Raw genomic sequence first — 15,867 nt, forward strand, 5'->3', positions numbered from 1 at the left:
GAGGTGTGTGTGTGTGTGTGTGTGTGTGTTGAGGAGTGTGTGTGTGTGTTGGTTGAGGAGTGTGTGTGTGTGTTGAGGAGTGTGTGTGTGTGTGTGTGTCCGCCCCTTTGGCCCGTCACTCCGCCTCAGGCCAATGAGAAGTGTGCGGGGGCGGCCCAAGGGACCAATGAGATTTCCCCTAGGGACACCGGACATCCAGGCAGGCAGGCAGGCTGGCAGGCAGGCAGGCATACAGTGCTTTCACTAATATAGTATATAAGATTCTTGGGTTGCTATAGGAGCCATTTTGGAAGCCCCACTAGGTTGCCATATTGGGTGCTCTGGGAATCCGGATCTTCGTCGATTGTCACGGGAGAATGGATTGATCAGCAGCTTAGATAATTACATTGCAAACAAAAAACAGGCAGGAGGAAATGCTGCTTTAAATTAATATCAACTGAAAAAGATTAGCAATTTCAAATTAACATATTTTTGCAATTTGCGAGCTACGCAAGAACAAAAGCAAAAATCTCAACTCCTCAAATGTTTGATACAATAGCCAAATGTATGGTATGCTTAACTGGTTTGTTGTTTTGATATAAAAAGAAATATCCTAACAGCTATATTCATTTATGCAAAGTGACCCAAAAGCAACAGCACACACAAAGAAATGTCACCCCATACATTAAGGGTTTTAAGCAATTTCAAAAGGTAAGGGTATTTGGCAAGATGGAAACAGTCCATGTAGGACACACCAAGCAAGCCGTCTTAATGTGGAAACAGTAACAACAACAACAACGTGTATCTCCATATGGGGCACAATCACTTACAATAATTAGTCAGCAGCAATCTCACTGAAGTATCCCAGGAAGCTCAGACAAAAACACAGCTACAACAATGCACTGCAAATACTCACAACTGCTCATTTCAGGATACAACCTATGCCTACCACAAATACAACATTTTCACTCCATTAACGGAGGGTTGATCCGGCAGAGAAGGGATCATTTCTGACAAGCAGCTCTTTCATATTAATTTCTCCAAATGCTGACTTGCATGGTAGAAAATATTAAGGCAACAGAGTCTACCTCAATATACAGCAGGAGCAAATTACATTCCCCATTCCTTCTGAACTAATACCATTTTTGAAAATGTATTAATCCACATAAAATGACAATAGCCAATGTTTGAGTGTTGCAGGGGAGAGGAAGCATACACCTATTATTCAAGCATTGAAAACGTGCAGGATGGCCTATTAATGTCCAATCTCCAATTTGATGCCTCAACACCACTACATCATATCACGAGACAGAAATCTTAAACACATTACTTCAGGAATTATAAATAGCGGGTTAAAAACGTGACCTACCTTTGATTTTTTGTTCAGTGGCCTGAAACAGAAAAATACAACATTGTAATTGAACACACCAGAAAAGATAATTCCATATGTGCTATTGGGGTATGAAACATACTATTCTGCAATATATAGCCAAGAAATGCCAGCACAAAAATAAATAAATAAACTGGCAAAACAAAAAAAAAATAACTGTATAAAATACACCCACATTCCTACCTCCAACAGGTGGAGATTAAAAAATGTCCTTTCTTGGGAATTAAATGTTTAGTTTGTTTGTCAGATGCACCAATTTATTATTCTATATGTATTAAACCAAAATAAACACATCAACCAGAACATGCACTATTCCAATAAGCTCTTATACAGGGCGCTCTCCCCTTTCATACAAAATTAGAGACAGTTCCATCCAAGTCACAAAAACGCTTTAAAGAACATACTGTGGCTTCCTTAAACATAATTTAGCTTTAAAGCTGTTGTCACCTCCTTAATACAGTATGTGCATCAATACAATCCACACAATGATAAGTAATTAGCTAAGTTGCCAATCGATCGGCGAAGATTTGGCTTGAGGGTTCACTAAATGGCTGTCAGTGCAGCAGAATAGGACCAAAGATGCAAAGTTATGTGGGGAAGATCATGTGACCAGGCAGTCACTAGATACAATTGGTGCACTGCAACAGAGAGGGCAGGGCTCAAAAAGGGGTGTGCCAGAGCCTGTTTCAGAAGAGGAAGGGGATGTGACTTTGTAAATGGTTGCTATAGAAATAAACAAATGCTTCTTACGTTATAATACATTGAAAATGTAATCTAGAGTTGTTTTTAAAAAATGTTACAAGTATTTTCTCGTAGGACAGAACTGATTTATTAAAAAAAAAATAGCTTAGACTGCAGCTTTAAAGTAAACATTTTAGTTTCTTGTAAAAAAGAAAACCTTTATTTTCACGCAGTGTCTCTACATTGCTTAGCCAAACCCCACAATGACTTCATCCAAAATTGATGCATGCGAACAGTCAGATAGTCAAGCAAGGGGTTAGCACATTGCCTGTGTGATGGGAAGGCATGTCTTGCTGAACACACACAGACAGACAGTACACAAAACAAAGCAGCTAGAGGCAAGAAAGCCTCAAGTTTTAAGTTAACATGCCTACAATCCAATACAAAATAAAATCAGTACTTCAGCTTGTTTTAGAAGAGACCTTTACCTAGTGCCAAACGTGTTCTGGCAGACCTCCCCCTAAACACTGCAAACAATGACACGTTTCCAAACGGCACGTGGCAGATGGCTAGTTACCTAGTTCACACAAATTGTGTTTTAACAAACCAGTAATGCCTGAACTTCAACCTCTGTAGTGGTAAAGGGGCATTCAACACGCTACAATGAACTGCAGATTACTCGTGCAGAAGGGCTGAAAACGTGAGGAATTTAAGTAAATGAATAGAAAACCACTAGAAGGGAACCCCTGTTCCCTGACACTTGTTGCACGGATTACTTGCTATCCAAATATTGATGCTTTTGGAGGTGTACGTTTCCATATCTTCCAGATTCAGGAGTTGTGTAACAATATGCACGTGCTCCCAAAAGCACAATATTTCCAAATGAGCCCCAATATTTTCTATCCAAGGCAATAAGATATAAAAAAAATTTTTAAACCAAAATAAGTGATTAGATATAATACAGCATCTATTTATTTCTTCTCAGTTCATGGGTTTTATTCACATAGAAAAGGATAATATATTTGAGTGCGTTTTAATGCAATGTAGTACAAATATAGAACTTTTTTCTATAGCTAGATTCCGTTTTGTGTGTGCGGGAGAATGGGAATTGTGGCATCTCGTCAAATCTCACATTACATAAGAACTGCAGTTTAATATAAAACCAAACTCATACCGTTTTAACAAGCAATTAAATTGTGTCAGAACTAAAACTATTAGCCACAGTGTATGTACAGTATTGTAATGTCATTCCTTTGTTCTGTAAAGTTACTTTTGTTGTTTAATATGAGGTTTGAAAACCCCAATAAAAAGACTATTGAGAGGGGGGGAAAAAAACCATGCTATGAGGTTTAAGAAATTCACAAATCTCAGAGAACCTACATACACTATGTTAATGCAGCGGTGCGCAAACTGGGGGGCGCGGAAGAATTTGCAGGGGGGGTGCGGGCTGTTACAGAGGCCCCACGCTCTTCCCCAGGCACCGTGCCTTTGGGAGAGGAGGGCGTGAACACTGCAGCTCCCAGGAAGAGGGCCGCAGCTGAAAAAGTTTGCGCAGCGCTGTGTTAATGTATTGGAGATTTTTGCTTTTGCAGTACCAAGACGTGTCATAATTATAGTGTAAATTACCTTCTTAGGGACAGCTTCCTTCTTTTTCTTGTCGGCTTTTCTCTTTTTCCTTTCTTCCATCAACTGTTCTTCCTCTCCTTGCTCTATATCCCTGAAAGAGATTGTGAACATACAGAAACTCTTACAAAAGGGTATACCAAGATTAAAGGCAACGTTTAAAACATAGATACGGTTTATAAGCATTAAACAGTCCAAAACCTTCTGATAAGTGATTAGGAAACATATACATACAATATATATCCCACAATAACAAATAATGTGTGGTGAAGACCAACTCATGTCTCAATTTGCAAAGCCAGTACAACCAACCTCACAATGGTGAGACCCAGAAGGTGAGTGGGTTTATTGGCTTTGCATCTCATCCCAGGCTATGTTTAAAAGCTGTGTTTAAAGCAGCATGCATTGGCTTAAGGGTTTTACATGTAATGTGGTCTTGAGACAAAAGGTGGCATTGTGTGCTCATTTGCATGTCATTTCCCAGAATCCCTTGCTGCAGTGGAAGCTCTGTATGCTAGGTGATTATGGCGAAAAGTAGGGTTGCAGACCTGTCTAAGACATGCGAATGTGCTCACAAGTGTATATATGTGTATATATGTCTATATCTATATATATATATCTGTGTGATAATGGTGAAAGGCGGGGTTGCAGACCAGTCAAAGGCCTGGGACATAGTGCCTCTCAAACGTGCTGAGGCGCGCTGAGGCTCAGGGAAAGCGGTGCTTTCCCTAGCCTTACACAGCGCGCTATCAGGGGGCGGGCCAGTGACGTCACGGAGCTGGTTCGCCCTCATTGGGCGAACCGCTCACGTGACCGGCCCTGCGCTCCGCCAAGCGCGGAAATGTCAAAACGCCGTCAGACACATGCTTCCCCAAGCGTGCTGACGCGTGCGCGAGCCCCTGCTAAAGCCGCTCTCATTGCGGCTGCAGGGGCTCAGTGCCGAGCAGCAGCACGCCTCTGCGCATAAGCGCTGATCATGTCCCAGGCCTAAGACATGCAAATGAGCATACAGTAATATTTCCATTTGAGATATATAGATAGATATATATATATATATATATATATATATAGATAGATAGATAGATAGATATATCAGTACCGTGTTAGCCGAGCTTCAATAATCCAAAAATAAATAGATGATACCGTTCTGTGGCTAACGAAATGCTTTTATTTGTGCGAGCTTTCGAGATACACTGATCTCTTCTTCCGGCGATGTTACAATGAATGAAGCAGTGGAAGCTTGCTTGCTTGCTTCATTCATTGTAACATCGCCGGAAGAAGAGATCAGTGTATCTCGAAAGCTCGCACAAATAAAAGCATTTCGTTAGCCACAGAACGGTATCATCTATTTATTTTTGGATTATTGAAGCTCGGCTAACACGGTACTGATATATCTATCTATCTATCTATCTATCTATCTATCTATCTATCAGTACCGTGTTAGCCGAGCTTCAATAATCCAAAAATAAATAGATGATACCGTTCTGTGGCTAACGAAATGCTTTTATTTGTGCGAGCTTTCGAGATACACTGATCTCTTCTTCCGGCGATGTTACAATGAATGAAGCAAGCAAGCAAGCTTCCACTGCTTCATTCATTGTAACATCGCCGGAAGAAGAGATCAGTGTATCTCGAAAGCTCGCACAAATAAAAGCATTTCGTTAGCCACAGAACGGTATCATCTATTTATTTTTGGATTATTGAAGTTCGGCTAACACGGTACTGATACACACACACACACAATGAATAGACGATACCGTTCTGTGGCTAACGAATTGCTTTCATTTGTGCAAGCTTTCGAAGAAGAGATCAGTCTATCTTGAAAGCTCGCAAAAATAAAAGCATTTCGTTAGCCACAGAACGGTATAGTCTATTCATTTTTGATTATTAAAGCTCGGCTTTGATAAAGCGTTGGATACCACGTGAAACGCGTTAGAGTGTCCTGTTGGCTGTTTTTACTATGCCCTAAATAAATTTTTGTACCTAGTTTTTGCAGTTTGCAGTTTCAAATTCATCTTCAGCAGCAGCAGATGCACCGCCGTTTTTCCTGCACTTTCTACATTTACTTCTCGGTAGGAGCACGCCTGACAGGACCAGGATATCCCCAAGGTCAGCAGTGAGTAATTTACTTCATTTATGTGACCAGTCCTGCACATTGCCCAGACTACCACACAAGATCGACCTACACAGGCTAGTGGTAAGTGTATGGAAGTGTGTTTATTGTTGGACTAACTGGATTCCTGGGTCTCATGTAATGAAGATGTTTATATATTATGAATAAGGCAATTGTCTGCTCCTGGTTAGCATCACAAGTGGGAGTTTCCCCTCCCCTTTTGCATTAAAGCTCGGCTAACATGGTACAGATACACACACACACACACACACACTAAAAATATATATTTAAAAAAAGGCAAGGAACACAATTTTACAGGTATATGACAAATCACAAGACTGTTTATTATACTAGAAGCCAAGGTAGAAGATTGAATTCTTTAAATTCCTCGGCTAGCTTTAGAAAAAAAACGCTGATTAATTTAAACTTTCTTCGAAGGAAAAACATTTGATCAGTAATGCACTCCTATGTCACTATATTGCCAGCAAGTCGCTGAACAAAAATAGAAATAAAAAATTCGCCCACATTGCAAATAATCTATATACAATGAATAAAAAAGCTGCATAAAAATGAACTCCAAAATCCAGTCACTGAACTGAGCCAGTGCATCACTTTGTCCTTTCAGTGATCAGAAAATGCTTAAAAACTTATAGAGCCAATTATCTCAATTTCAATCCTCCAAAATAGAAGCATTACATGTACATTTTGTGAAGTGTTACATTTGTCTCATAGTCTAATTAAATGGAAGATCGAGGTCCTTCATTCCATATAAAAGACATGAAAAACAATTGTGGCATCAGATAGTAAATTCCACTGCACAAAACCAAACAATTGCCTTTTATTTCTCCCATTTTACAAACAAAAACAGCACAAAACAATACAACGGATGAGCACAAGCTTCACTCAGATCAGCATTTTTCCCCTGAAAAGGAGTCTGGGGAGCAATGGATGGGGGTTTAACATGAAAGCATGTATAAAACAATAGAATAAGTATCTTCCACATGGATGTAATAAGGGGAATAAAATGCTGATGACAAAGGGATTGGATATGTACTGTATGGGCACAAACATGGAATGAGATTACTCTACGAATCCTATTCTAAAACTTACTCTATTACGTTTCTTTAGCAGTTAATAATATAGCAAACAGCAGATTCATTACACCGATGAATACTCATTGGAGGCCATTCCCCTGCACTTCCAAACAATTAAACAGCCTGCGCTTCTTCAAATGCTTTGCTCGATCACCCCAATTGTGACCTTTGATAATTTGCTCCCCATCTTTATTGGTGTACCACAAGGTTTGTGTTAGTATAATTGTTCAGTCTCAGGCAGCTTTGTACAACTATTCAAATGTAACCATTTACAATAAAAAGAAAGGAGTGTTTCAAATAGAACACCATAGAGTAGCATGTGCACATGCAGCCTCTGGAATATATTCCCACAACAGAAACAAAGACATGAAAGATAATGCAACTATTTGAGAATTGGACCGCTTCTAAAACCTAGCAGAGGGGGCAATCATGCTCTGGAAGGTTCCACTCCTGGTTTACGTCTCACACGTGCTGCAGTTTTGCACAAATCACAAGGTGGCTTAGGCTGCGCTTATAGTGCCTGGTGACAGCGACGTCGCTCCAAAACAAAATCAATTGAATCCGTCACAAGAGCTTATAGTAAGCGCGACTGAGCATCCAAAAATTTTGAAGCCAGTTAAATTTGATTTTTTTTTAGAGACAGTCGCCACATGTGACTGTCTCTAAACCAATCACAGAGTGCTGCCCTCCTCCTTGGTGACGTCGCTTAAAACTAAAGTTTAACTTTCGCCATTGGCGACGGTGACATAATCGGTCGCGTTGCCGGCACTATAAACGCGGCCTAACTGGAGACCATGGTAACACAAATATGGGTGGGTAGCCGTGCTGGTCCTTTCTTCCATGTAGTAACTAATGAAAGAGAGGGAGTAGGTGGTAGGATATTTTTTTATGGAAACAAGTAGTTGATATGTTACAAGCAATCGAACCTCTCAGGGTTAGGAGTAGGAGGACCCTGAGAGATTTGAAAGCTTGTAAAAGTAAAGTAAAAAAAGTATCCTACCACTTAAGCCGCGCTTATAGTGCCGGCGACGGCGACACGACGGGTGACGTCACCCGTCGCCACAGGCAAAAGTTATATTTTGCTGGGCGGCGGCGGCGACGCGGGTCTCCTGGCATTTGATTGGTTCAAGGGCTGTCACATGAGGTGACAGCGCATGAAAAATCAAATATTGCCGGCTTCCAGTATTCGCAACGGCGCTCCGTCGCATTGTCGCCGTCGCGCTTACTATAAGCGCACGCGGCGGCAATGCATTTGTTTTCGGGCGACGTCGCCGGCACTATAAGCGCAGCCTTATTCCCTCTGCCCTACTTTGTTACACATATGTTAGAATGCCATTGCTGTCAGTTTATCACACCAGTACAGTAGATAACTGTGTCATACTTTTAACTTTCACAAAAAGGTGGACATTTGTAAAAAGTCTGATGACTGTTGACCACAGGAGTCTTTTGATCTCCAATGCAAGTTTCAAGTGTACATTCACAGACACAGCTTGCTCCAATATAACAGACTAGTCAGTTTGTAAAAGTGAATTCACTCATTATTTTCCCTCATTAAAAAGGCAATGCTTTTCAAAATATGTCATTTTAAAAAGTAGGTATCAAAAAGTACTTCAGCTGCTATTCTGACACCTGCATAATGATTTCACGTATTATCTTAGCGGGGTTTCAAAATATGTTCACCGTCTAAAATTAGGGTCGAAAACACCAGCATCAAATATGGCTGTTTCTGTATGTGCCCGATGCATTGATAAAGAACCATTCTATTCACGTCTCGGATAGGTCCACAAACTTGCTTTACGCCATAATCCCAAGTAAATGAGCACTCAGCGTGTCACTTTCTGCGTCTTATTCACTTGAACATGAATCCTACGGCGTATGCCTGGTTTTTTTACACCGCTTTTAAAGCAAAACCTAGGTTTTAAAGACAATAAGGGGGGGGGGGGCGGGGTAATCTGATATCCAAAACATACAATGCAGCAAGACGAAACATCATGTTACCAGACTATTATCAGATGTGGTCGAACTTGAACCCCACAGCAAGAACAAACAAGAGGCTAATTTATAAATCAGAATACACAAAGATCACACGGACAATTTCAATGGCATATGTAGGTTTCTTTAGCCATCTAATATTTAAGGTAGGTATGTTACCAGAACTTGTACTCGATAAAGTTCCGATTTTTGATACTTTAGTCAAGAAAATCTTACTTGCATGCAGTCATTTAAGGCAAATCCAAGACGGCTGTTTAGCATACACACAGAAAAGTACAGCAAATGCTCAGGGCTGTCTCCCCAGCAGATATGCATTAAAAGTCACTCCTGTCTCTGGTCCAGTGGGGATTAATGTTTGTTTTTCAGACATGTTGCTATGACAGCAATAGAAGGAAGTCCAAGGGTCACTAGTTAGTAACTCTTGCTAGCAATGAGTTTTTTTTTAAATACAGGGGCCTATGCAGAGAGCAGCGAATTTTAAAATTGGCGAATTTATTAAAAAGTAGCTTTTTTGGAGAGTTTTAATCTCCATATGCAGAAAAGTGCGAATTCTGCTATGTTTAACATGGATGCGTGTGGCGAGTTTAAATTGGCGAGATGCGCACTTCAGAAATGTGTTAAAACAAATTCGCGGCTTTTTTTTTCCCTTTGCAATGGCCGCGAGCGGCAGTTTTTTCTGGCGAGTTAAAACTGAGACAATCGCGCCATTTTATTGGCGCGAACAGCCGCTAGATGCCGTTCGCGCCTCTCTGCATACGGATATTTTTTAAACTGGCGAGATTGAGGTTCTCGCCAGCCGCGAGGCGAGTTTTATAACTAGAAAAGAAAAATTGGCGCGTTTTTCGGAACTCGCCATTTTCTGCTGCTTTCTGCGCGATTTTCTCCAAAAAATGGCGAATTTCGAAATAGCGCTGCTCTCTGCATAGGCCCCACAGTGTCTAAATCAATAGGCACTTAACATGATCAGTATTCATAAAAAGAAAATATATATATATACCTATTGTAGAACTGCAAAATAAAGAGAAAAAAAAACCGTATGGAACCCATATAGCTAAATATATCATGTTAATTGAATTAACCCTTTCATGAAACACTTAATTGTTTCTCTGAAATAATGAGTCTAAACGGAAACTACTTCAAGCAATGTATGACTATGCACTCCATGTGTGCACTATTATGTATACACTGTAAAGATTATATAAACATGTACTGTGAAGTCAGAGTCCATACCAAGACTGGGAAAATAATTTCAGCTTGTTTGGCTTTACATGTACAACTTGTTGCTTAGGAAGTAATGTCTTCGGAATTTCAACTAGCTCCTAATGCAGGTTAGAGCCTGACAGGCCGCGCACACTGGCTGGCTCACAAACTTGGGTGTAATAGTCTACCTAAACAAATTCTATTTTAGGAACATCTTCAGAGGCAACCTTGGAACTAAATCCGTCAAACCCTTCACAGATCGCAGCACAACATCCTCTCATAAAACAGGAAGGGTTTAAAAGTCCTGCGTGACAGACTAAGAAATTAGGAGTACTCAGGGGTTAACGCAGACAAAATAACTAGTCAATTACCATGTAAAAATATCAAATGCTGAGGAGAAAGCGACCCTAACAAGTTTCTTACGTGCATTCATGAACAAAAGGTTAGTGTGCAAAGAAAGGAAGGCCGTAGGATAAGAGTACACAACGGCTCTTCCATTGGCGGCCGTAGGATAAAAGTACACAACGGCTCTTCCATTGGCGGCCGTAGGATAAGCGTACACCACAGCTCTTCCATTGGCGGCCGTAGGATAAGCGTACACCACGGCTCTTCCATTGCGGCCGTAGGATAAGCGTACACCACGGCTCTTCCATTGGCGGCCGTAGGATAAGCGTACACCACGGCTCTTCCATTGGCGGCCGTAGGATAAGCGTACACCACGGCTCTTCCATTGGCGGCCGTAGGATAAGCGTACACCACGGCTCTTCCATTGCGGCCGTAGGATAAGCGTACACCACGGCTCTTCCATTGGCGCCCGTAGGATAAGTGTACACCACGGCTCTTCCATTGGCACCCGTAGGATAAGTGTACACCACGGCTCTTCCATTGGTGGCCGTAGGATAAGCGTACACCACAGCTCTTCCATTGGCGGCCGTAGGATAAGCGTACACCACGGCTCTTCCATTGGCGGCCGTAGGATAAGCGTACACCACGGCTCTTCCATTGGCGGCCGTAGGATAAGCGTACACCACGGCTCTTCCATTGCGGCCATAGGATAAGCGTACACCACGGCTCTTCCATTGGCGCCCGTAGGATAAGTGTACACCACGGCTCTTCCATTGGTGGCCGTAGGATAAGCGTACACCACGGCTCTTCCATTGGCGGCCGTAGGATAAGAGTACACCACGGCTCTTCCATTGGCGGCCCAAAGGGCCTTGATATGACCCTCCGACTCTCCTGCTTAAGCAACTACTATGAAATTAGCAGGAGCAAAGTGCATTCACACTGAAATTCACCTGCAAGTTAAAGTTATGTAAATATATATGGTGCAGACGCTATAAATACAAAATGTTGAAATGAATTGTAGGTCTTTAAATGCATGTAGAATTACATTACGCTAAGCTAGTGGCACTTCCACTCCTAATTGTTTCCCGATTTACCCCTTTGGAGAACTGTTGAAGAGCTTTGGTGTTCACTATACTTTAAATCCGTCTTCTTTGTTGGACACATTTATGAAATTAGTATTAATTGTTTTTAGAACAAACAACTTAAAAGCAAACTATAAATTCACCCTACAACCCATTATTGCAGTTGTCAAATACCATCAAGCTGTTGGACTACATACACACATCTGGCAGTAATGGGGTTAATGATAGCCCAGCCTTAGAGAAGACCACAATACACATTTGTACAAAAGCCCAGTGAGTAAAAAGGATTAAATGCTGACAAGTAAAAATACAGCATCAACATGACAGTCATTTGCCTGTTCAACCCTTGTCTACTGTTTCCAGGGACAAAAGTTCATGATCAAATGTATTTGGGAAAATCAGTATCTGTTAAACACACACAAACACACACAATATCATTTAAAAGGCACTTAAACTGCATATTCAACAAGCTTACATTCAACAGTCAGATTTCCTAATCAAGAAGAACGGGGAGGCATGTTATGTGCGTACCGCCATGTAGTCTATGGAAAGTGTATGTTTGGCAACTTGCCCTATATATATCCAAGCACCATGGGCCTCTGAAACTCCAAAAACGGTATATAGGCAATCACACATTCACAAGTCTTTCAGGCTTTGGGGCTAAAAAGAACCAATAAATGCACAGACTGGTAGGCAAAGAAGGGTGGGTCGCTGTGTTGGTCTTTTCTTCCATGTAGTTACAAAGGAGGGAGAGAGTGTAGATAGTATGATACCTTTTTATTGGACCAACAAGCAGTTGATATGTTACAAGCTTTCCAACCTCACAGGGTCCTTCATCGGGCCCTGCCTCTACCCTTTGAGGTTGGAAAGCTTGTAACATACCAACTAATTGTTGGTCCAATAAAAGATATCATACTATCTATATCTGCTCCCTCTCCCTCTTTTGTAGCTACACGGACCAAGTAACAAATTTAGCAAAATACACTAACGGTGAAATATAACAGACTGTGGGAGTTTGGGGTAAGGCTAATCAGCGGTTAGGGCTGTAAAGATGACCAAAGAAAACAAAATCATGGTGACTGAATGCATTTCAAGGTTCAATTACTTCTAATATGTATTTATTGGAAAAGTAACACACCCGTTCAAAATACAATTGATCACAGGCAGAGGCCATCACTAGATTTCAAAGATAAAAATCAAGACTGAACTGTTTAAGTGTTACTAGTCTGAGAGAACAATATGGCAGTGGTAAAGTTCAACACGGAAAAAAAAGAACAGCGGGCCACTGTGTAAAGAACAATGGATATTGTAAGGAGGATTAGACGTGTGGGTTAGACAAATTACTGTGAGAGAATCTATGTGCCATGGGAAAATAATAAATATATATATTTTTTATTATTATTTATTTAAATAGGACAACCATAAGATTGCCTATATGTTTTACTTTCAAAAGCTGCAGGTTACCTACTAGGACTCAATTTTTTTTTTACCCAAGGCCAGCATGGCAAGTAAGGCCTCGCCATCCAAATATGAAAACACACCAAAACACAATGGCCCTAATTCTCCAGAGGCTGGATTGTCCCAGTGATACACAGCATTCCGAAAGAAATACATGAAAGCAGAGGGTGTTAAGAACCCCCAGATGTTAAACAAAAGCTATCCTTCAAACCTAAACCTGGCTACCTAAAACTGTCAAACTCTCTCCAGTGAAGCAGCACTGCAAGAACAGGAAAACAAACTTGAAAAGATGAAATGGGACATTGTTAGCCTTAGTGAACTTAGAAGAAAAGATCAAGGCCTCATTGAGCTCAAAAAAGAGCTGGGACAACTGTCCCAGGCTCTGCGGCACTCAACGCAGTAGTGACCCAGTGGCTCTTTAGCTCAGCAGCAGCCACCCGGTCACTGCGGTCCTGCCTCTCCCTTCTCCTGTCAGCGCCGGAAATCCCGTTGAACTTCCGTCCGACAGGAGGGAGCAGCGGACTGCAAAGGTGTTTGTATGCTGGAGTGTATTACAGATGTAAAGCGCTATGTATATAAAGATATACATACATGGCCAACATTTGCATACACTGCATGTCCTACTTGTGGTATATTGGAATACTTAAAGACACATTAAGCTTAAAAGTGTAATAATTAGGCAGGTGAAGTGCATCTGTAGTCAGTAGTATAGGTGTACACTTAACGAGCTGCTACTTTTAGGAGGTGAATTTTCAGCTCTGCTTTGAAAACAGAAAGTGCAGGTGCTAATAGACTAATAGAGTTCCATAGTTAGAAAGGGAAAAAAGAGTCAAAAAGGTTTAAGATGAGAGGGTTGTAAAAGTAAAGGATGCAAAGAGGAGACAGTTTTGGGTCGAGCGTAAGACGAGTAGGTGTAACGAGAGATCAGATACAGTATATGGCGGTGCAAAAGAGTATAGCGCCTTAAAAGAAAGGATTTTTTTCCCATTTATACAGCAATTATTAGGAAGCCAGCAGTGAGATTTCAGGTGGCCAGAAGCAGATGCGCATCTTATAGAGCTGGAGATGATTGGCACAGCAGCATTTTTAAAGGAAAGGATGGTGAGGGAGAGTGGTGCGAGATAGGGAGGACAAGTAATGTTGCAGTAATGCAGGGGTTCTCAACTACAGTCCTCAATACCCCAAGAGGTCAGGTTTTAAGGATATCCCAGCTTCAGCACAGGTGGCTCAATTAGTGGAGGGCCACCTGTGCGGAAGCAGGGATATCCTTAAATCCTGACGTATTGGGGGAGGGGGAGTATTGAGGACAGAAGTTGAGAACCCCTGCAGTAATCAGTATTGGAGAGAACGATTAGGGTTTTGGCGGTTGTGGAACTGAGGAAGGGGCATCTCTGAAGTGTTGTGAAGGAAGAAACTTAGGTTACGCTTATAGTGCCGGCGACGTCAGGCTGCGGTCGCTGGAAAAATCAAAATTGAGATGACTTCCAGCGATCGCGACCAAGTCGTCGCTCCGTCGCGTCGCGCTTACTATAAGCACACGCAACGGCGGCAATGCATTTGTTTTGACGCAACGTCACTATAAGCGCAGCCTAATGCCTCGGCCAGGGTGGCGCTGAGCGGATGGGCGGATGGGCGCGCTCACGCTGGCCGCTATGAAACACATTGAGGCAATGTGTGTGCCCTGCGCATGCTCGGCACTTAGAGATGCTTGCAGAGCAAGCAAATTTGATTTTGCCGCTTGCAAGCGTGTCCCGTGAGCGGATCACCCAATGAGGGTGAACCAGCTCCGTGATGTCGTAGCCGCACCACCAGACGAGCGCGCACCTATCCGGCCGAGCAGGGCGCAGCACACGAGCGCCAGCAGCCTAAGGCTTTGGTCCGGCTGCGCGCGCTACTCACTTTCTGATGGTGTCCTCCCGAGCAGGTCCCAGTCCCTCCTCCCTGCACAGCTCACTACACGCTGTGACGCGTCAGCCGCCAGGGGATGCAAGAGAATTGTAATCCCAAGCGGTGATGCGTCACGTGGTGTGGCTGTGAGCCAAATGAGGAGAGGATGAGGGGAGGCTTCGGGGAGCGGGGAGGCTTGGGGGGGGGGGGAAGCAGCTGCAGCACCAAGGGAGCCCCCATGCTCCCTCCTCATACTCTGTCAGCAGATGCACAGGGGGGAGGGAGGGGGGGAGGGGGGGGAGGGAACCCCTGGCAGTGTGATGGCCCCGCCCCCGATGTCATTGTTGCGCCCACCCGTCCCATTTTGGCCACGCCCCCCGCTCCAGCTCCCACTCCCTACAGACCGCAGATAGCGGTCAAGTGCCTCTCCACGCGCCGCCTGTCTGCAGTGTGGGCGCGTGGTCTGAGGCAGCGGGGCTTTAGCCTTAGATTTAGTAACAGCGGAAGAATGAGACAGGAGTCAAATGCCACTCTTGGACAGCGTACTTGTGAGACTGGGTGAATTGTGGTGGCTGCCATTCACTTTAACAGAGAAGGCAACAACCAGGGGCCTTGTTTGAGAGGGAGTCTGAGAAGTTCTATCTACACCAGGGGGGGGGGCTCTACTCCAGTCCTCAAGAACCCCACAGGTCAGGTTTTTAGGTTATCCCAGCTTCAGCACAGTCTGAAGCTGCTGTCGCTAACCACTTAGTCGCCGGCCACTAAGGTAAGTTAACCCCAAATCCTAAGCCCTTACCATAAAACCCTTAAAATTAACCACCAAAACTTACCTTAAAAGCAACCGGCGGCGTGGATTCCAGCGGAGAAGGGTCTGTCTGCCGTGACTATTTGGTCATGGTGAAATAGCCACGACAAAATATCCCATTGAGACTGATTGAGCCACCTGTGCTGAAGCAGGGATATCCTTAAATCCTGACCTGTTGGGAACTCTTGAGGACTGGAGTTGAGCACCCCTCGTCTAAG

General features: G+C 42.9%; 1 protein-coding gene across 6 annotated transcripts in view; it reads right to left on the reverse strand.

Annotated features, from left to right (window-relative positions):
* The window catches only part of TNRC6A (trinucleotide repeat containing adaptor 6A), a 75,027-nt gene that overhangs the window by 49,017 nt on the left and 10,143 nt on the right, over positions 1 to 15,867 (reverse strand). For 4 of the 6 annotated variants that reach the window (XM_075565665.1, XM_075565660.1, XM_075565663.1 and 1 more), the window contains exons 3-4: positions 3,677 to 3,767; positions 1,349 to 1,370 (exon numbers count right to left, since the gene is read on the reverse strand). In XM_075565665.1, coding sequence (XP_075421780.1) covers positions 1,349 to 1,370; positions 3,677 to 3,767 — 113 coding nt within the window. Of the gene's footprint in view, positions 1 to 1,348; positions 1,371 to 3,676; positions 3,774 to 9,088; positions 9,286 to 15,867 lie in introns of those variants that run through there. The other 2 variants (XM_075565661.1, XM_075565664.1) reach the window with 2 other exon arrangements.

Source organism: Ascaphus truei, chromosome 11 (assembly GCF_040206685.1).
Source record: "Ascaphus truei isolate aAscTru1 chromosome 11, aAscTru1.hap1, whole genome shotgun sequence".
Taxonomy (NCBI): Eukaryota; Metazoa; Chordata; class Amphibia; order Anura; family Ascaphidae; genus Ascaphus; species Ascaphus truei.